This window comes from Pteronotus mesoamericanus, unplaced genomic scaffold (assembly GCF_021234165.1).
Source record: "Pteronotus mesoamericanus isolate MK-2021 breed Mesoamerican mustached bat unplaced genomic scaffold, CSHL_Meso_final contig_182, whole genome shotgun sequence".
Lineage (NCBI taxonomy): Eukaryota > Metazoa > Chordata > Mammalia > Chiroptera > Mormoopidae > Pteronotus > Pteronotus mesoamericanus.
In genome coordinates this window covers 25,240,052-25,261,018 of record NW_026555078.1, presented here as the reverse complement: position 1 = coordinate 25,261,018, position 20,967 = coordinate 25,240,052, and the positions used below count along the sequence as shown (strand labels likewise).

The 20,967-nt window shown below is 38.2% G+C and overlaps 1 protein-coding gene across 2 annotated transcripts; it reads right to left on the bottom strand.

The window, feature by feature from the left end:
• Positions 1–1,498: 1,498 nt before the first annotated feature.
• On the bottom strand, positions 1,499–20,526 carry ZBTB25 (zinc finger and BTB domain containing 25). 2 transcript variants are annotated; one of them, XM_054567453.1, is made up of 3 exons: positions 20,394–20,526; positions 8,363–8,542; positions 1,499–5,430 (listed from the first exon to the last, which is right to left on the bottom strand). In XM_054567453.1, exons 1-3 carry the CDS (start codon positions 20,495–20,497, stop codon positions 4,296–4,298), a joined length of 1,419 nt encoding a protein of 472 aa, XP_054423428.1. In that variant the 5' UTR covers positions 20,498–20,526; the 3' UTR covers positions 1,499–4,295. The 2 variants fall into 2 exon arrangements, with proteins under 2 accessions (XP_054423428.1, XP_054423427.1); XM_054567452.1 differs by having other exon boundaries at positions 20,287–20,470.
• Between the last annotated feature and the right edge of the window lie 441 nt (positions 20,527–20,967).

The window sequence follows — 20,967 nt, the reverse complement described above, 5'->3', positions numbered from 1 at the left end:
TTTCTTTCCAGAGATAGTAGTTGGATTATGGTTGATAAGAACTGGGCTCACTAATACATTTTTGCATCACACATCCAACACGTCACCTGGCACAGAGGTTACTTACCTCAACACAAGGAAGACATTTGGCAGACACTACTGTAAAGCAAGAACACATTCTATAAGCTGAGCTAATAAAACGTTTATGATCCAGTCACATTATTTGTCATGATAAAAATACATGAAATCCAGTTTTCATTCCACACAAAACTTTCTAAAAGAACATTTCTGAAGCAAATTCACAGTATATTAGGTGAAAGAGTTTAACCACACAATGTATTATTGATTTCAGTCTCCCTGTATTTTGCTATATGTTACTTGTATTTCGACGGTTTCTTCAGTTGGCCTTTTTTATTGTACAAGTTTTTGAAATCCTAGTTTCTCTGAAAGTATTTTAAGTTGATATATAACCTAATCTGGCTAAATGGTTTTATTTGGCACAAAATAGAAGAGTTGATGATAGTTAATGTCTATTGCACCGGAGCAACACCTACTAAGTACTAAAGTGTAGCAAGGATACATACAGAAGCACAATGGATTCTTGAAGGTCTTGAAGACAAAAATCACAGTGTGTGATTCCTTGTATTTAAGACATCCAGGTTTGAGATTGTGTAATTGCACCAGTTTTCAAAAAGTCCAACCATACAAACACAGAATTACAGCAGAGAACAATCATTTACATATTTCACTCTAGGAATTTAAAAATTAATTATAATAAAATTCCACAGAGTACATTTAGTTTAAAACATACAAAGTCACAGATACATTATGAAAACTTACCTCAATCACTACAGAAAATGATATTTATCAAGGATATGAGTTACAACATTAAGAATATGCCTGTGCAAATAAACATTACACATATTTTCCAGGTTCTTTTTCCATGATTAATATGTATTTCCTTCAGTTTTAAACAAAGCCTTTCCAATACTATTTTAACAGAGCACAATGAATTGCTATGTTATAATCCTCACTCTATTTCTTTTCCTCATCTTTTTTTTAGATGACCTACATCAAAGAAATAAAAATATTTTCACCATTGCCTTTCTTCCTTTTCCTAGATGTAAACAATATATTTGGAAGAATTTTCAGTAAAGCTGAAATTGGCAAGGTTTTATTTCCAAAAACTCAAAAGAACTAATATTCTTCTTGGTAAAGTCTAAAGAAAAATTCTAATGATTAAACTATAATAGAATAAGAATTCTGTCAACACTGTCTTTTCTATAGTATTTGTAAAGAATAAAAATAAGAATTTTAATACTCTTAAGAATAAGAGTATTAAATAGTATATGACTCCTTCTGGGTTGGAATACTGAAGTTAATAGATTTAGCCATAGAATATATGTAGTTTTCTTTAATTTTTATCAATAACTCTAAAAGCTTAACACAATTTTAATACAAATCCTCACAACAACCCTGTGAGGTAGGGATTGCTTATATTCACTTTACAGATCAGAAGATCAGAGCAAAAAATAATAATCCCAAGAGATGCAATACAAATCAAGACATTTTGGCTATCTTATAAGGCAGACTGAACTTATCAGATACTGATGTGCTAACAAAGACAAATACTGAAATAGTCTGTTTTTCTCCAGGAAACAACTATGTGGAGTATCGGCAAAGAAGGGGGAGTCCTACACTGATCCAAGGGGAAATGTCTGTTTAGTATTTGCGTGATACGCTGATTAAGGTGCATATAGCCTTTCCAGTTTTTAGAGTTTGGTAATAATTATTTAAATTATTCTGTATGGCTAAGGTTATTAGCTCTGTTTTAAAAGCAGATGATTAGTCAAAACTAAAGAGTTCGGCTGGAACAACATTTTTTTTTATACAAAGCAGATTTTCTTAGTGAAAAATTGTATCTTAAAAATATATTCTTAGGGCACAGTGTTAGTCATTACAGTTATTTTAAAAATATGCCTGTTGAACAAATGGAAAAAAACAAAATGGGTCAGACCCCACACCACATTCACTGGTTCTCCAGAGCCCAGCTTTGAGGATTTTTTTCTCTTGATATAAAACAGAGTTAATATTTTGCCATTTCCTAAAACAGAGAGATTATCATGAAGACTAAGGAAAGAACAGTTGCTTTGAATTCCTAACATTAAAAATAAGACTAAAAATACAATTAACCACTATTTTCTCAACACCCAACAAATGTATATATATTTCTACTTTAAATTAATGCTGTCTCTCATGGCCAATTAGCCACAAGCAAACCCTTGCCATTTATCTAGACACCTCCGCCCCGAACCGCTGCCCTGTCCCACAATTCCTTTGTGCCCGTAATCACACCCTTTAGCTACAAACTTCTTGTGTCAAGGACCAATGACTGAGCAAGTAGTAAAGAATAAAGTCAGAAAAATTAAGAGACGTAATAAAAATTAGAAAAATAAAACTTTACTTGAAGATGGCTAGGACATATATCTTGTAGAGCATAAAATACATGAAAATCAACGTTACCATTTGTGTTCATCCTAAGAGATGAAATATTTAAGGGCAGTATGACTTAGAATAATTGCTTAAATGATTTAAGTTTAGGATTAGATGAAGTTCTGACCCCAAAGAGCAACACATTTATTTTAACCAGTCCCAATACAATTGATCCTGTATCCATACCTAGAGTTTGCTCTCAGTGCACACCAATCTTGACCCCAGGAGTTTTACTCACCTGTCTAAGATAGAAATTCTACTGTTTTAGACAATGAATTCCCAATGGTTTTCTTTATTCAACCCTCAAGGAAAACTGACCACTTCATAATTCAGCTGATCTCAATTCACCCAGAGAAAACCTCTGCACCCTTAGAATGAGCTGATTACTCTTTGAGCTCCCTCCTGACTGAACTCTGATGCTGTTCGAGAACTCTGAAGTTGTCAGGAAATGTCCTCAGAATATACAGTCAGGAAGGAGCTTAAAGCGTTTTTATAAGCCACACAAACCAAATTCATCCTACTTATTAAAATGTCTATGAGGCTTAGCATTTAACAGACAGAATACAAAAAAGATGAGGCTGTTTTGAAGCCTCTCTCATTTGCTATTTTAGATACTTAAATATTTCAGAAACAATTTAGATCTATCCTTTGTGATGAGGTTTGATCAGCTATTTACCAGCTACACAGAGCAGGGGAATCTACATTTTGTACATTAATTTTAATGTTTCTGGGGTTTTAGTTTTATGTTTCACCACTATAAAAGAAAGTTCAAAGTTTATTCACAGAGAAAAAGATATCATAGATTTTAAGCACAGTTCTAGGACATTGACTGTATCTACTCTGTTGGTTTTATAGACCATAAAAAGCGAAAACTGTCACTGAAAAATTATTTTTTCAAATGATTGTTAGAAGGTTAATTTTAACTTGGGCAGCCTAGAAAATCCTCTGACATCGAGGGTAAAAAGAGAATACATATTTTAACATTTTCCTTTTTAAACCCATGTAAACCTCCAGTCATGAAAAGAATCTCAAATTGTTCTTAAGGTCTTTAGAAAACACATTAGATGAAGGTAACAACACTGTGGTGTTAAGTTATTGCAGATCTATCTGAATCTCTGTCTTTGTGTGCTCATCCATGTGTATGTATCTTAATGTTACTCTCTTTAGGGGTTTTTTTTTTGGTCTCTTTTCCTTTTCTTTCTTTTGAACTAAAATGTTTTATTAAAAATGAGGTATGCTTACAATGTTAAAAGATAAATAAATGCCATGTAAGATGTTGCAGAGCTAGTTAAGTAAAACATAATTTTAAAACTATTCATGATTTGGTATAGCCACACTTAAAACAAATTTTTTATACATTATAACATACCTATGCATTAAAATAACTACTAATTTCCTACATGGCAGAAGATATTTTTATATAATCTTCATAGGAGCTTATTCCTGTGAAACACTAGTCAAAGGTGAGTCTAAAATGTTGTTTAAAAATATTTCATTTACTTCATATTAATTTGACTTTACTGATTCTACAACCTGGAAGAACTTAAGAAATTATATAATATTTACTCTAAAGTCCCATATTACTACATTGCTTTCTGATTTCTAAGTTGTGAATTGACTTACGAAAAGTTCACAGCCCTAACTGAAGGTTATTTTAACAGCCATGAGTAAATATCTTACTATAAGGAGACCTGATAAATAGGTTAAAACTATGGATAAATGGTAAAGAAAAAAGTCAGTAGAACTCAAGGAGGAATATAATTTATGAATTAAAAAACACGTGAATTTTGTCAAAATTCCTATGAAAATTCTGAAGGAGACTGCTACTCTACTAGGATAGCACCCATGTTTTCTTGTGTGAGCTCTGACTCTAAGGCACAAGATGAGTCTAACTGCTCCTGCGACAAGCGGGAACTTTTCAGGGGGACATCAGACCAGCCATCACAACATGGCTGGAATCTCTGGGCTAATGCATTACCAAACCTTTGGCATCGGTTATGTCTGAAAGATTTACCTTTGTGTGAATACATGTGTTCCAGCAATTGGCTCTTTCGGAGAAATTTATGACCACAGATGGTACAGCTGATTTTTCTTTTTCTTGAAAAAGAAAAATTACAGTTTAACTCTACTGGCTCTGTGTCTTTGGAGATTAAAGACACTTGACTGATCTGCAAAGGCTCTGTGGTCCCACGGTTTGAGTGGTCAGGCTGTTGCTCATTCTCCTTGACAACGAAGGAGCTGAGTCTGTGGCATTCAAGAACCTCACTATTTTCGTTAAGTGGGTGCACTTCACCAAGGTCATTACTTTCTAGAATGGAGGCAGGGACGCCAAATGGGAGTGATCCAGACACGTGGGTATGGAGATGTTGTCTTAGGTTACCACGGGAATCAAAACGTTCTCCACAGTAATGACATAAGTGGATTTTGATACTACTTTCAGTGAAAGTGGGGCCTGTCATCTCTGATGAGGATGAGGAGTGGCCCTGGGAGATCACAGATTCTGGGTCACATCTCTCCTGCTTGATGGACACTGGAGGCTTCTGGTGTTCCTCCAAGGCCTGGGTGGCAGGATGGGCCCTCTGCTGGTCAGCAGTGCCATCATCCAGCCCAATAGCAAGAGAAAGCTGCAACTGAGGGTGTTCACTCTGGACAGCAGCTCTGTTTCCACTGTTACTAGAAGGAGCTTCTTTGACCTCCAGCCCTTGTTTGACAGCTGTTTTTTGGGTTGTTGAGATTTGAATGCCATACAAATTTGAGGACTGCACAGCCTCTGGTGAGAACACTTGATTCATTTCAGTAGCAATGTGAGAAAGGTAGTCGGCGTGAAGAAATCGAATCCCTTCCTCCAAACGGCTATGATCCACAATCTGTTTTGGCCCTTTCCCCGTGTACATAATGTGCAACAAATAGCTGAATATGTCAGGTTGGATGTCGGTTGGTTGTATTTTTATGCATTCACTGTTAAAAACAAAAAATAGGCCCACACAAAATGAAACAACCTGGCTAGCCTTTTAGTTAACAGTATACAATCTTAACCTAAAGCAATTTTTTTCTAATAAGTTCAAACTTAGCAATCTGCCTTAATGAAACACAGCAACCAAAGTTTAAACTTTGATTGTATACCAGTTTTATGGCCCAGCCATAAGTCTTCATGTATCCAATCGATTGCCTAAAGTTAGAAAACACAGATATTCTGATTGGTCCAACATTTATGTAGTGACTCGTAAGTGATACTAGCTGCCAGGGAGCAGAAAAATTATGAAAAAAAGTAGAAATCCTGCTCTTATGGAACTTAACAATCTACTGAGTATAGAGTCAAAAGAACAAAAAGAGACTCAAACACACACCCATACACCAATGTTCAGTACAGCATTATTCATATTAGCCAAAAGGTATTAACAACCCAAGTGTCCATCAACACATGAATAGATACACACAATGTGGCATATACATACAATGAAATATTATTCAGCCATAAAACAGAATAAAGTTCTGACACATGCTGCAACATGGATGAACCTTGAAAATATCATGCTAAGTGAAATAAGCCAGACACAAGAGGACAAGTTTTATATGCCACTTAGAAGAATTATCTAGAATGGGCAAATTCATAGAGATAGAAGGTAGTTTAGAAGTTACTGGGAGCTTGTTGGAGTGGTGGTGGTGGCGGTGGCGGTGGCGGTGGCGGCAGTGAGGAGTTATTACTTAATAGATACAGTTTCTGGGATGATGCAAAATTTTAGAAATAAACAGTGGTGATGGTTGTACAACATTGTGAATATAATTAATGCCACTTAACTGTACAATTAAAAATGGTTGAAATGACAAATTTTATATTATATATATTTTATCACAATAAACATATTAAAAATTTAAGAGTATATTGAAATTGGTAATATTTAGAATTTAAATTATGTTAACCTTATTTTGTATTCCAAACTATATTAACATATCTACTGTTTAAGTCACAAATGAATACAGGGATAACATTGAAAAGCTTTAAAATAAATCCCAAGCCCATTTTTTACATATGAATGTAGAATTCAGATAATAGATGGAAATAACTGTGTAACAAGAAATCAGGAAACACCCTGAAAAATTAGGATAAGGACAATCTGAAGGAAGTGTTGACTGTCAAGGAACAATGGAATCAGGCAATGGGCTTCCCTGAAGCAGAAGTTTCTGTGAATGCATCAGAAGGCACTGAGTGTCAGTATGCTGACAATCCGTTTCTTGAGTGCTATTATCTTGGGATTCTCTCTTGGGTTTCACTCTTAGTTCTGACCCACCTACTTCCACAGTCTGTGGCAGGTGTTTTGTTATATACCAGCACAGAACTCTGTTAACTAAGGATTTTCAGTTGCTCAACAGACTACATAGAAGGCTACCATCTTCACATCTCCTGGATTTGCATTAGCACGGTGCCCATTTAATGTCCCCTACTCTAACCTCTCCACTTTGTGCCACACATTCCAATCATTCTGATCTAGCCTGGTTCGCACCTGCATGTTTCCATGCATGTTTTCTTCTGCCTTCAGTGAATTTTCTTGCATTATTCTACAACATCTGAAAGACAACTCCTGATCGTTCAAGATCCAGAACCTCTGTAATACTTGTTCCAACCTTCTCAAAACAGGGTTGCTGACACTTCACTTTACCTTGTACAACACTTCTACTATAGACTTATCACACTAATTATTAATAATAGCAGCTAACAGTGCAAAGCTTCTGTTCTAAGCTTTTTAATATTATTAATCCTTTTAATCTTCTCAACACCATGGATGGATACACTATTGTAATGTTTCAAAGAGAAGGAAACTGGGACACAGAGTGATCAATTACACTGCAATTATTTTTTTTTACACTACATTATCTCTTTATTAGACTATAAATTTCTTGAGGGTGGGGAGTATAACTTACCTGTTACTGGGGTCTAGTACAGTGCCTGATATGTAAGTGTTCAATCAGTAGCTGAGCCCTGGCTCAGCTGGTGTGGCTCAATGGAGTGAGTGCCTGCTTGTGAACCAAAAGGTCATCAGTTCAATTCCCAGTCAGGACACATGCCTGGGTTGTAGGGCCAGTTCCCCAGTCAGGGGCACGTGAGAGGCAACCACACATTGATGTTTCTCTCCCTCTCTTTCTCCCTCCTTTCCCCTCTCTAAAAGTAAATAAATAAGATCTTTTAAAAAATAGTTGAATGAACAATTTAAAAAATGTGTAATTGGGGCTAGAATCCTAAGTATTTCATGTAAGGTCCTTTAAAAAAACAGTGTTCTATCACTTTCAACCCAGGGTGGATTAAAGCTATTCTTTACCAAGAGCTCAGAATCTGAATACCACTTCCCAGCCCTCCCCCTACATACCTACAATGTTGGGGTAACCTAAATTCAAAAACTTTTGAAAAAATATTTGAAACAAATGATCTTTCAACTGTAATATGAAATATAAGGTGGGTAGAATTATGACACTGAAACCCTGCTATGAAAGTGTTACGGAACAGAAATCAATAACTTAGTGATTATTAGCACAGATCTTTAAAAGCAGAGATCTACATTTGAGTCTAACTAATTAGCTGTATAATCCTAAATAGGCAAGTGATGTAATAACTGAGTCTCAGTTTCCTTTTCTCTAAAATAGTATGGACAATAGTAGAATTTACATCTGGTAAATACTTACTGCTCAGGTATGAGATAAGCCTTCAATACATTTGAACTATTATTTTTTTTATTATGGATACTTCACACTGCATTTAATTACTGATATTTAAATATACACAATTCTTTTTCTTAAGGTGACCCCATAACAAAGAGTTCTTCCAAATGTTGTTATAATAAGGTTTAGATACACCACAATATTAAAACTCTTCTGATTTACAAAAGCACATCCTTACCTTGTTTGATGAATAAATATCATCTTAAAATAGTTAGAAAAAGCAGCAAGCACTGCTCTGTGAGCTTTGAAGTAAACATCTCCAATGGCAACTGTGCAATCACACAGAAAACCAAATTCTCGCTGCATGTTCAGCTGCTGCAGAAGGACAAGGCTATGGCTAGCTGTGTCCATTGTGGTTCTGAGAAAAAGGAAATATAAAGATTTTTTTTTTTTTTTTTTACAAAATTGGCTTTGGTTCACACAAACCTACAGAGTACAAAAAGACCTAAATTTAAATGAAATTATTCAATGATTTTTTAAAATTTTATTTTCAATTACATTTTACATTCCGTATTACTTTGTATTCATTTCAGGTGTACAGCATAGTCATCAACAATTTTCTATACTATTAATTTCACCCCAAACCTAGCTAACATTAACATGTTACAATTAACATGATGACAATACATATCAACTCTGCTGAAACCATAAATATTTATGGCTTTTTTCCATCCATCTGGTAAGAATGTAGCTTGGTTTGAGTGACACAGGGGTAAAAGGAAGGCCTGTCCTTTTTTTTTAAATCTATGCAACCACAATGTATTTAGTCCTCAGTTCCTTCACTGGAAAAATGGGAATGAGGTATTGATCCTTGCCTCAGAACGAAATAAGTTACGTGAAAAGTACCTTCTAATTGAAAGAGCTATTCAAATGTTAGCTATGTTAATAATAGAACAGTGTGTCCTGGCTGGGATAGAGTTGTCACTGCTCCTCAGCGATCCTGTGTGCTTGGGGACACTGGCCTCCTAACTATCATGCAGGGTTTGGGAAATTTATCAGTCACGGGAAGGTCAGAAACCCCTGAAACAGACATCAAGCTACATCCCCTGATTTACATGGGGCCTGAGAGCCACATGAGAAAGAAACTAAACCCTGATCTTAACAGGATTCAGACACATAGAACTGTGGAGAGTCACGAATGGAGAATGCAGGATGGGTGCACTGGTCTCAGGAGGAAAAAAATCATGCATGAGGAAGAACATGCAAAAGAATTCTGGCAGAGAAATCTAGCATGTGTACAAGGACATTCAGGAGTGCTGTGGTTTCAGAGAGCTGGGAGGCCGTGCTTCACCACCATCTCCACCCCAACTGTGCACACTGCAGAGCACCCTGGAGCTTTGGCACAGAGGGTATCACTGAGGAGTGGGAGAACCTCCTCCAAAAAAGCAGATCCTAAAAAGAGAATGAAGCTTCCTTACTTGCGAGAGACCAAAGGGTAAGGAAGTCAATGATTAGAGTGTGGAGTTAGCAGTCTGGACATTGGCAGCCACTTTGGCTGCAGAGAGCTGAGTGATTGATAATATAATAAAAATAGCTAACGCTATATAGAGCTTCCTATGTGTCAAGCAATTTTTACTCATTTCTCAGTACAACTCTATGTGAAAGGGACTACTCAATGAATCTTACAAATAAAACTATATCAGCAAAAAGTTAATTTACCCAAGGTCAAATTGCTAGTAAGGGGCAGAGCAGGGGATTCAAACTCAGGCACTAGATTCCAGGACTCAAATGTCCTCTCTCTCTGCCTCCAGGGAACACAACACACAAGCTGAAGGAGTCAAGGGAACTGTCTGGATTACATGTCAACATGCTCCAGGAAGCCTCAGGAACATGTGGAGTAAAATGTTTGCTTCTAGGAGGTAAACTGGGGAGCAGGAGTTAAGGATGGGGGGAAATGCACTGTTTTAAACTTGAAAAAAAACCCTCTTTTATGGGAGCTTTCTGTCATAAATACATACACCTACATGCGTTCTCTTTCCCCTCATTTTTAAAAATTGTATTTCTGAAAGGTATAGGGAATAATGTAACAAACACTCACCCATCTACCCTAAGCACAGAAAGTAAACATTGCAAACATAGTAGAAACCCTTGTCATCTCCCCCTCATTCTATGCCCTCAACCACCTCGCCGCCAAAGGTAACAGCCATCCTGAATTTGGTGTTTATTGACTCTCTTATATATTGTCACAATATTACAGCATATGTATATATTTCTTAAGAAGGTATGGTACTGTTTTGCATGTTTTAAATTTTTATATAAATAATATTGTACTTTAGGAATCGCACAACTTGCTTAATTCTACATTCACTACTTTCAAAAATCCTACTTTCTCAAAATATAATTTTTCCCCATACCTCCCCAAATTAAAAAAACCTCTTACCCCTTACATTCTCCTTTTAAAAGACATTAAGTAGCAATGAAATGAGAAATAACAAGATAACCTACAGAGACCTGAGCCTACTGCTAAGAATATAAACAAAATCCAATTGTGGGTATTGTTCCAAAAGGCCATTAAACAAAAAGAGACTATTTATTATGTTAACCACATAGTTCTGATTCTAAAACACCCAATTTATAGGGAGATTTTTAAAAAATTGAACAAAATAATACTCTATATTGGAGATTTCAGTATGTGAAAAACATGCATCTTAGAATCAATGAAATGGTCAAGTTGAAATGACTTAAACTAGCCTTACAAATTGTCTCCAGCCCTGACTGTTGTGGCTCAGTGGATTGAGTGCCAGTCTTCAGGCCAAAGGGTCACTGGTTTGATTCCCATTCAGGGCACATGCCTGGGCTGTGGGCCAGGTCCCTAGTGAAGGGCATGCAAGAGGCAACCACACATTGGTGTTTCTTCTCCCTCTTTCCCCCTCTCTTCCCCTATTCTCTAAAAATAAATAAAATCTTTTTAAAAATTGCCTCCAAAAACCCCCCTCAGAACGTAAACATTTTCACCAATTCTTTATATATCTGTGTGTGGGTGTGTGTGTATATATAGTACATTAATATAATGAACTATTGAACCATGTGAAAATGAAAGTAGCGTACTAAAAAGCTACGTATTAAAAAAAAATCTTATGGTTAATGGTCTATGAGTAAGTTAAATTTACTTATTGAAAAACTATTGAAGAGAAATTTAATAAAGAAAAATATTTGAAAGCATGGATTACACAAGACATAAGGATAGGAAAACATTACATAGATGCTGCAATCAAGATTACAGGCTAATAGGGGAGATACAACAGTAATTACAACATGAAGTGACAAGTGCCATAGAGCAGTTTGGAGAACATGTTATGTGAGGGGGAGAAAAACAACACGTGACCCAGTGGAAAATAAGCCATTTGAACCTAATTTAGATGAATAGGCAGGAGAACATAGCATTGCAGGCAGAAAAAACAGAATGAGTAAAATAACAGGGAGTGGTATAAATATACAGATAACTGAAGAATTCAGTTTGGCACAGAAGAGATGGGGTTAGCTCACAGAAGGTGCTGAACATGAAACTAAAAGGTACTCCAGTGGTGTCTGAAATAGAGAACTATATTAAGATGTTTTCTGTGAGAAAGAATAATGTAGTAGTTAATGCTTAACCTCTGGAATCAGACAACTTGGATTAAAATTCCAGCTCTGCCACATAGCTGCATGGTCTTCACAAGACACAACTCTCTGGGCTTCAGTTTCACTTATAAAATATAAGTAATTCAAGTATCTACCTGACAAGTTGTTATATAGATTTAATAAGACGATGCATATAAGCACTTAGAAATAGTGGGCACATACATTAAGTCTTCAATAAATAGCAGTTGTCACCTTCATCATCATCATTAGGCCTCTGAATCAAGACTGGTCGGTCTAGTGGCAATATGTAAAAAAAGATTAGGGGAAAGGTATGGAGAAATAAAGACCAGCAAGGAGACTACTGCAATATCCAAGCAATGGTACAAATGAAGACAGGAATATAAGATATAACAGATGAAGAACCTACATGACTTGGCAGGCAGGCTGGATGTGATCAGCCACAGAGATCAAGTCAAAGGTAAATCTCAGAATTCCAGCTTGGGTAATTGGAAGAATTTGTTGATTCCTTCAGGTCATATTTGCACAGTAGGTGCCATGTGCTGGGTTTGACATAAAAAGGCAGGGGGTCAGAATACCCAAGAAGAGGCATAGAAACTGGCTTGAGAAGAGACAAGTTTCACTTTGGACACATTGAGTTCAAGGTGTTCACTCTTAAGGTATCTGAGTGTCAATGTTTAGTGATCAACAAAGAGAAAATAAGCTAGTCTGGGGCTCTAGAGAGAGCAGGGCTGGAGCGGGAGAGGAGGTCCTCTGGAATGACAAGGCTGGTATCACCAGGAGTGAATGGGACTATTGAGTAAAATAATAAAAGAAAAGCTAAGAATAAATCCTTGAACACAGAAGAGACACAATAAGAGGGATAGGAGAAATAAGAAAATATACCATCATTGAGCAAAGGGAGGTGAAGGAAAGTTGAAAACTTTGGCAAGAGGAGGTGTCAACGGTGGAAAATGCTGCAGAGAAACATGTGGATGAGGCCTATTACAGCACCCCCAAACGTGTAACCAAGAGATTTCTGGTGACTTCCAAGAACAGTATGGGAAAACAGCAAGAGCAAAGTATCTGACTACAGGTAAGATGTCAGAAAGCACCCATAAGGGGAGGTACAAATAGGACAGCACGTTGAGGATGCTACAGATTTGAACACAGCGTTCAGGCTAAAGAGTGGAACTTTTAGAAGCCAGAAGGAATGCAATCAGAAATATAAGCATAGTTGGGCTGGTATGGCTCAGTGGATTGAGTGCTGGCCTGTGAAACAAAGGGTCACTGGTTCAATTCCCAGTCAGGGCACATGCCTGGGTTGCAGGCCAGGTCCCCAGTTGGGGGTGCGCGAAAGGCAACCACACATTGATGTTTCTCTCCCTCTTTCCCTAAAAATGAAATAAGTAAAAAAAAAATTAAGAAACACAAGCATAGCAGCTAGCCAAGGAAAAGAGAGATTTCTTTTTCTGACACTGGAAAGGAAGTGGATGACCCAATGATAGAGAATTCAAGAGTATCCTTTCAGATAGCATTGATTTACAAATTAGAAGTTGGTCCATATGTAGAGGGAAGAGATGAGTTTAGGCCTTGAAAGAAACCTAGAGCAATAATCCCTGATGCCAACATAGAGCACTGAAATTTGGAGAAAGCTTTCACATATACTTCTGCTTTAGATAATTTCTATTAATTTGTCTTCAAGTTCATGGACTTCATCATTTCTAATATACTAAACCCATTTGGCGAATTTTTTAATCGCAGATAGTATTTTTTCAGGTTGAAATGTTCATCTTATTCTTTGTTAGTTTCTATTTCTCTGCTGGGGTTTTCTATTTGTTCACATTACCACCTTATTTGGCTTTACATCCATGGGCACAGTTTTAATAGCTGCTTTCAATCTTTTCTGTCAAATCCAACCTTTGGGTCACCTTGGTGTCAGTTTCCATTAAATAGAGTGGTAATTTCCTGTTTGTTTGTTTTTTTCCATATGGGTAGTCATTTTGGATAATATCCTAGACTTTGTGATTACTAAATATATTATATTTTGTAATATTTTTCCAAAAAGTACTGATATTTTTGCTGACAATTAACGAGGTTGGACTTATACTCTGTTTTGCCTCCCTGTGTATGGCTCAGACTTTTCAGTGTTAGGTATGCTGTTTGAAGGCTTGTTCAACACATGTACAAATAGGTATATGAGCTGGCAAGAGATTTGGGCTGAGTTTACATGCAGTACTTAGCCCTTTCACTCATCCTTTCTAGGATTTTCCTGCTTTCTTTCCAGCTTGTGTAATAACTCTGAGCTCTGTCCTCTTTTCTTCAGGCAAGTAAAATTACAGGTTATTATCTCAGTTTTAGTCATCCTCTCAAGTCACCAACTGGGGCCTTCTTGTAGGATAAAAGCCATAAAAATGGAAATTTATCCACTGCTGTTCCCTTCGTCCAAGTGCAGACTTCATTCCAGTTTCTGCCAGCATTCTGTCCCTCATGAATGACATCTGGTATTTTTTGAAACTTTTTTTCAAGTTTACAGTTTTTATTTCAATAACACGATAAACTTTCACTTTACAAATCTCATCTTACTAGGAACTATTCAGCTATTACCTCTTATCAACAGTTCTAAAACATTCTGATCTCAAAATCCATTTACACTCTTGAAGTATTACAGATTGGGAAGAGCTGTTATTTATGTGAGTTATGTCTATTAACAGTTACCATGTGAGAAATTAAAAGTGAGAAATTTTTAAAAATTTATTTAAAATAACAATAAACCCATTACATATTAACATAGTACATTTCTTTCCTAAAAATATGTATTTTTAATTAAAAATGTTTTACTTATATCTTAAAAAAAGGCAATGGGGGTGGGGAAAGGGATTTGTTGTTCCACCTATTATTTGATTTTTTTATGTGCCTTCACTGGGGCTTGAACCCACAACCTTGGCATATTGGGATGATGCTCTAACTAGCTGAGCTACCTATCCAGCCAGGACAAAAGATTTTTTAAGGTGAGAGGGGTGGCATAGTTTTACGTTTCATAATTCTCTTTAATACCTGGCTTTAAAAAATACAGCTGGCTTCTCCCCCACCCCCGCCCCGCCCCATGCTTCTGCATTCAATCTGTTGCCACATGTTTTGGTTCATATATATTAAGAGAATTTGGTATTGCAAGAGATCCTTGTAGACACATTGAAAGGGTTTCAGGAAAGGTCCTTAGACCACACTTTGAGAAATCTGCTGTACACTATATTTTCTTGATCCTATGCCCTAATGCAGCAGGTACTAAATTAGTTCTATTTAATGGTTGAGGAACCATGGGCCCAGAGAAAGCAGGAAAGGTACCCAAAGTTAGACAACTAGCTATTAGATGATGCTGGTAGTACTTCAAGTATCAGTATAAATTCAATGCTGTTTCTTCAAAATCCCCATCTAGAACTTTCAACATATATATTGATGACAGATTTTACAAATATATTGAATGAAATAAGGGGATAAATTTTCCAAGTTTATGAAATGAAACAAATTCAGATTTTTTAAAAAATAAAAAGCAACTTATATATATAACAGATTCATTCAAATGTGTTTGCATAATAATAGACCTTTGATGTTTGAAGGCAACACAACCAAATTTTACCTCAGGTCAATAGAGCCAATCCATTACAGAGTTACTGAGAACATTTTCTAACACAACCTGCTCTGCAAATTATTAGCTAGGCTATTTATGTAGGCTTTGCTCATCATTTCTTTGGTCATCAATTTTATTTTCTCTATTATGTGGAACAACCAGTTCCTTATGCATACAGAAAGATCTTAGACGTTACATTTAAGAGTTTTTGTGGAAATTTTAAGATGTGAGAGAGGTTGCCGAAAAAATAATTTATCAGTTTATTATACTACAAATACTGGAGCCAAAAATGTAAGAGTGATAAATCTTAACCTGCTTTATCTGTTATCAAAGTGGTATTTATATTACAATAGGGTTAGCACTGATATTTAAGAGACACAACAAAAAACTTTTTTACTGACTAGATTGCAGTAACTCTGGATTAGCTCAAAATAAATAAACTGGAAGTTTTATACCAGTATCTATGTTTGTTTAATTCAAAGTTAGCTTGATGTTTAACATCTTTGGTTTTTATTTTTTAAAAAAGCTATTGTATTAGACTGGACTCTCAGACCCATGGTAGCCAGCCTGATGTCCTGGAATAAAGTTTTTCATTCTCTCAGGCTATAAGAATCTTTAATAAAGAAAGGATCAAATGGAGTAAGACATCTGTTTCTGTCAAAAACAAATAGTCTTAGATATTTTCTCTGTGGTTCCTACCACTGTTACTTTATTATTAATTATTAAGACAAGAAGACAGGAAAGTTGGCAGAGGCCTGTGTACAGCTTTTTTGAGATACTCATGGCTATAAATACAAAGGTAAAAGCAGATATATTCAAATTGCCACGTGATAAAAGATTTTATACAAGGATTTTAACTTTTTAATAGTACTTTCACATGACTGTGAAGGTATAACCTAGATAAAGATTATTTGCAACAATAATTTTATCCTGAAATAGTGGCTCCTATTTAGCTGACTGTATGATAAAATTTTCCATGTAGAGTTGTACTGAAGTCTGAGTCCTCCAGATCAACCCAAAAACAGTTGCTGGGAATCAGACACAGATCCTTTTTTAAAAAGCTCTGCACGATTCTAGTAAGATACCTCAGTTAAGGGCCACTGCATTAGAAAAGGGGACAAAGAAACTCTAGAAAATACTTCACACTCTAAAATTGAGAGAAAAAGGAACAACTTCACAAGAAGTGCTCAAAATATGGGAATTATACCAATTGCATGAAGCAAGCAAAAATCAACAATTATAATTGTAATTGTAACTTTAAACTAAAAAATTAGCCAGATTAAGAAACAAAAGTGCTTCCAAACTATTAGGATGGGCATTGGGGGCACAGGAGGAACACACCATTTTCAGACTTCTTTTTAAAAAGTATTTAGAAAAAAAGGTATTTACTCTCTTTTTACCATTACACCTATTTTCATAATATCCAAAAATGATGTGGACATTCCAAATCTGAAAATATTGGTTGAGGTAAAATCTGCAGTAATTCTGGGTATCTGCTTAAAAAATCACTGAGAATATTACAGAAAAGGATAAGAAGCAGACATGGTGGACGATACAGGAAGAGCAGTTATGCTCTAGAAACCTTTAACGGAACAGGGAAACGTTAGTTTGGGGCCTCCTGCCTGTTGGCAGACACAGGCGGCTTACGCTACATCTCTAACCCCCACCTAACCAACATGTGGGATGTCTGATAAAGCCACAGGCAAACAAAAACGCTAACGCCACTCAGTGCAAATTGCCAGTGGACCTTAAAAAAAATCAGAACCTGTGAAGGAAAGGAAAAGATTCTTCTTAGTCCACTAAAAAAATAGTAATAATAAAGATTGCATTTCTGAAAGAAAAAATAAGGTACTAAAAGGACAGGAGAAAGTTGGAAAATGATACTGCTAGTACAGATCTAGAATACAGTACAAGCAGGAATGATTGTAACTCCTGAATATAGGTAAACCAATACTTCCTTTGCCACAGAATGTCCCACAAACATGTTTTCCACATGGACTTATGAAACCATTTGCTTAAAGTGCCTAGAGTTTTTGAGAAAGAACAAAAAGTCATTGTATATTGATTTGTAACCAGGGAAGAAATTAGAAAAATTCCAAAAATAACTAACGCTACAAACATTTTTTTCTCAAGATAAGGTTAAAACAAATTCCTGCTAGCAAAAGGAAAGTGGAAGTATTAATAAATTCAATCAATAATCCTGAAACTGAGGTTTGATTCAAACACTTTATTTCCTCTTCCTCCACTCCTGCTAAGCAAATTCAAGGAGCAATAAATCTTTCCTATACCAGAGAGAATAAAAATGTTCTAGTTATTATAAATAGCTACTATTATAACAAGTAAATACTCTGTGCAAAGCCTTGTGCTAAGTGCTCTATGTACATTATCTCTTTTAGTCCTCACCATTACTATGTGTTCTTTTTCTTTGCATCTTACAGATGAGAAACCTAGGCTTAGGACACATAACCAGCAAATGGTATTAAGTGGGGATGCAAAGTTAGGTCTGACTCCATAGCCTGTGCTCATAACTGTAAACTGAAGCAGTATTTTTCTTAGCATTCTTTTATCAAGACTGAAATTCACATGCAATTTGGAATAAATATGCAGAAAGGGAGCACAGGAAGTGGTGCAGAAGTAGTTTATAATTTATCAAGATAAGAGCACCTGCACTGCCTTTTTTTAAGACAAGGGAAAAAAACCCTGCAATGATATAAAATCCCCAACTCTTTTCTGGCCCTGTTATTACTAAATGGACAAGTTTTTCTTTAACAAGATGGTCAAGCAGCACCTACAGACCACAGTACATAAATCACTTTGGTTCAGTGGCAGGGAGGGCATTATGCAACACTTCCCAGCACTGCACTCACCAGGATATTTTACCGCCAAGACACTTAGGCCCCTCCTCCCCAGCTAGACAGCCTGGCTCCTTCATATTCCCCTCAGGAGATAGGGTGGAAGCACACAGCTCCGCTTTCTAAGGCACAGAGGGCAGCTGAAAGTCCTGCTCAGCCTTTCTGGGCAACCACAGGCGCCAATAAATCAGCCACATGTGATTTCTCTCATCCCTTCCTGGCTTCAAATGGTAGTGAGATACAGTGCAAAAGAGCACAGACTAGCCTTGGGAGATAAGTGACCTAGGCTTGAATTTTACTGCAAATGGCTGTATCATTGAAGCCAAGTAAATCTCTCCGAGCCTGTTTCCTCGTTTGTTTGTAATATGGAGACAATACTACCTCCTTTTGGTAAGTATTCGAAATTCATCTATGAAAACAGGTAGCCACTGCAGATACTTAATAATTAACAGCAACCAAACCTGAGCAGAATCCATCTCCGTTACTCCAAATATCGGTAAGATATTCAGGGCCGGGCAAATAGGTGTAGCCAGTCATGTGAGGTCCCTCCCTCCTTCCTTGCTGACCATTCAGGTGATATTGCACTGCTTCCTGGTAACCTTGCAGCCATCAGGACTAATCTATTCCATGTCCTATCCCATCATTGTTTTGTTTTGTATTAAAGAGCTGATATCTGATAATGGATTAACAGTTTACTCTTAATTAAAACAAGTCGAGATTACTAAAGAGGACTTTGATGCCTTAACCTTAAGAAAACACTCAATGCTGCAATGTTGGTTATTCATGCAGAGAACAGGGCTGAATGGGGGTCGGGGTGAGGGGGTGGGAGGGGTAGGGCAGCTTTGAGCTCTAAAGTACATCATAGCCATTCTATTTCACCTAGAAATAGTGCCAACCCCATTTCTTAAAATACCGAAGCTATCACACACTGGCCAAGCCTCAGTTCTCAATAATCTCGACCAGGCCAAGTATAATTCCCTACGGCAGACAGACTCTACAGTGCATGGGTTTAAATGGCACGGCTGCACTCCTGGTGTGATAGAGGACACAAGGACCAAGGTGGACCAAGCCGGTGAGCCCAGTTACTCAAGAGGTGCAGGACCTCAGTCAAGCTACACACTTGCTCTTTAGGCCGGGGGTCCTCCTCCGTAAAATAAGAGGGATGAACTGGATTTTCCGTAAAGCCCCCTTCAGCTTTAAAACCTGTGACTACAAAGTGTACTTTACACACTTGACAAATCCTGTGAGAATGAACAGCTTTACCAAAAAGACTTGATTCTCAAGAGAATGAATGCCAAATTTAATCCCTTGAGGGAAATCAGGCATTAATTTATGAAACATGTTAGCTGCTGTCAAGGTCAGGGGCTGCTTAAGCAGCTCAAGACCAGCTTGTTTTCTCCACATGACTGCTAGCTACGGAAGGAAGTGAGAGATGGGGCAAACTTTAAAAAGAAAAATTGGCCCTGGCTGGGTAGCTCAGTTGGTTGGAGCATCTTCCGGAGGTTTCAGGTTCCATCCTGAGTCAGGGCACTGCAAGAAGCAACCAATGAATGCGTAAATAAACGGAACAACAAAATCGGTGTTTTCTTCCCTCTCCCTAGAAAATAAAAAAGTAAAATAATAAAAAAAGAGAAAACTTGATATGCTTAGAATGAGATTCATACAATCTGAAAAAAGAGAGAAATGAATTATGGGACAAGAGGGGTGCTTTCTGCTCTAGAAACAAGGTAATCACAAATGGGGGTGGGAAGGGAGAGGGAGAATATTAGCATCGGCAGGCTGCACCTGAAAACCCACCCACTTGCTAAAGGGGTCAGATGGGCCGCCTGTGGAACGCCGCACTCTAGTGGGGGCTGCCCACGCGGAGTCACAGTCCGGCCTGAAGCAGGCGTGCTCGCGCGCGGTACCAGCCTGCATCAGGCCCCGACAACTGCCTTGTGCGGAAAACGAAGGGCGGCTATGGGCATCCTCAGCCCAGCGCTCACTCGCGGTTGCCATTTTCCTCCTTGCCCTGATTGACATGTCAAACAGACCAAAAATATACCCCTCTCCCCAGCTACTTGCATCTGTTCCATGACCGGCGCAGCTGCAGGCCACCACCACCCCAGGCGGCTCCCGGCGGGAGGGACTGAGCCTGGAGCAGCCCACAAGGGCCGGGCTGCGTCGCTTACCCAGACGCCGCTGCGGCGGCCAGCCGGCTCCTCCATGCGGGAGGGGCGGCTCCCGCGTCGCAAGCGTCACGCGGCGGCGCCAGCTCACGCACCCCGCGGTCCATTCTCGCGCGGCTTCCCGCGCCGGCCGCCCCGTGGTGGGCCCACGTGACCGCGCGCCCGGTAGCCGGGAACGGGGAGCGCAGGGGCCGGGGTGTGCGTGCGTGCTTACGTGCAAGCCCGCCCACCCGCTCTAGTGGTCAGGAGGGGTTGGCCCGCGCTCGGCCGCCTCCGCCACAGTCCCCAGTCGTGACTCTGTAGGCGGAAGCGTGGAGATGAGCCTGGGCGTTACATGCTTCCCACACACAACCGCGTGACCTGGGGACTTTCCCCAGAATGTCCAAAAGCATGGGCACCCTTTCAGTTCGGGAGTGGGGGTGGGGAAAGATGCGTCCGCACGTCCTAAAAAAGAGTGATGAGGGCGCGGGGCCAGGGAAACTAAGCCCCGGGAGCTTAGGGGAGCCTGGCTGGGTGGGGTGGAGCATGGCGGGGGAAGTGACTCAAGGCCAGAGGCCGACGGGCCCTTGGAAGGTAG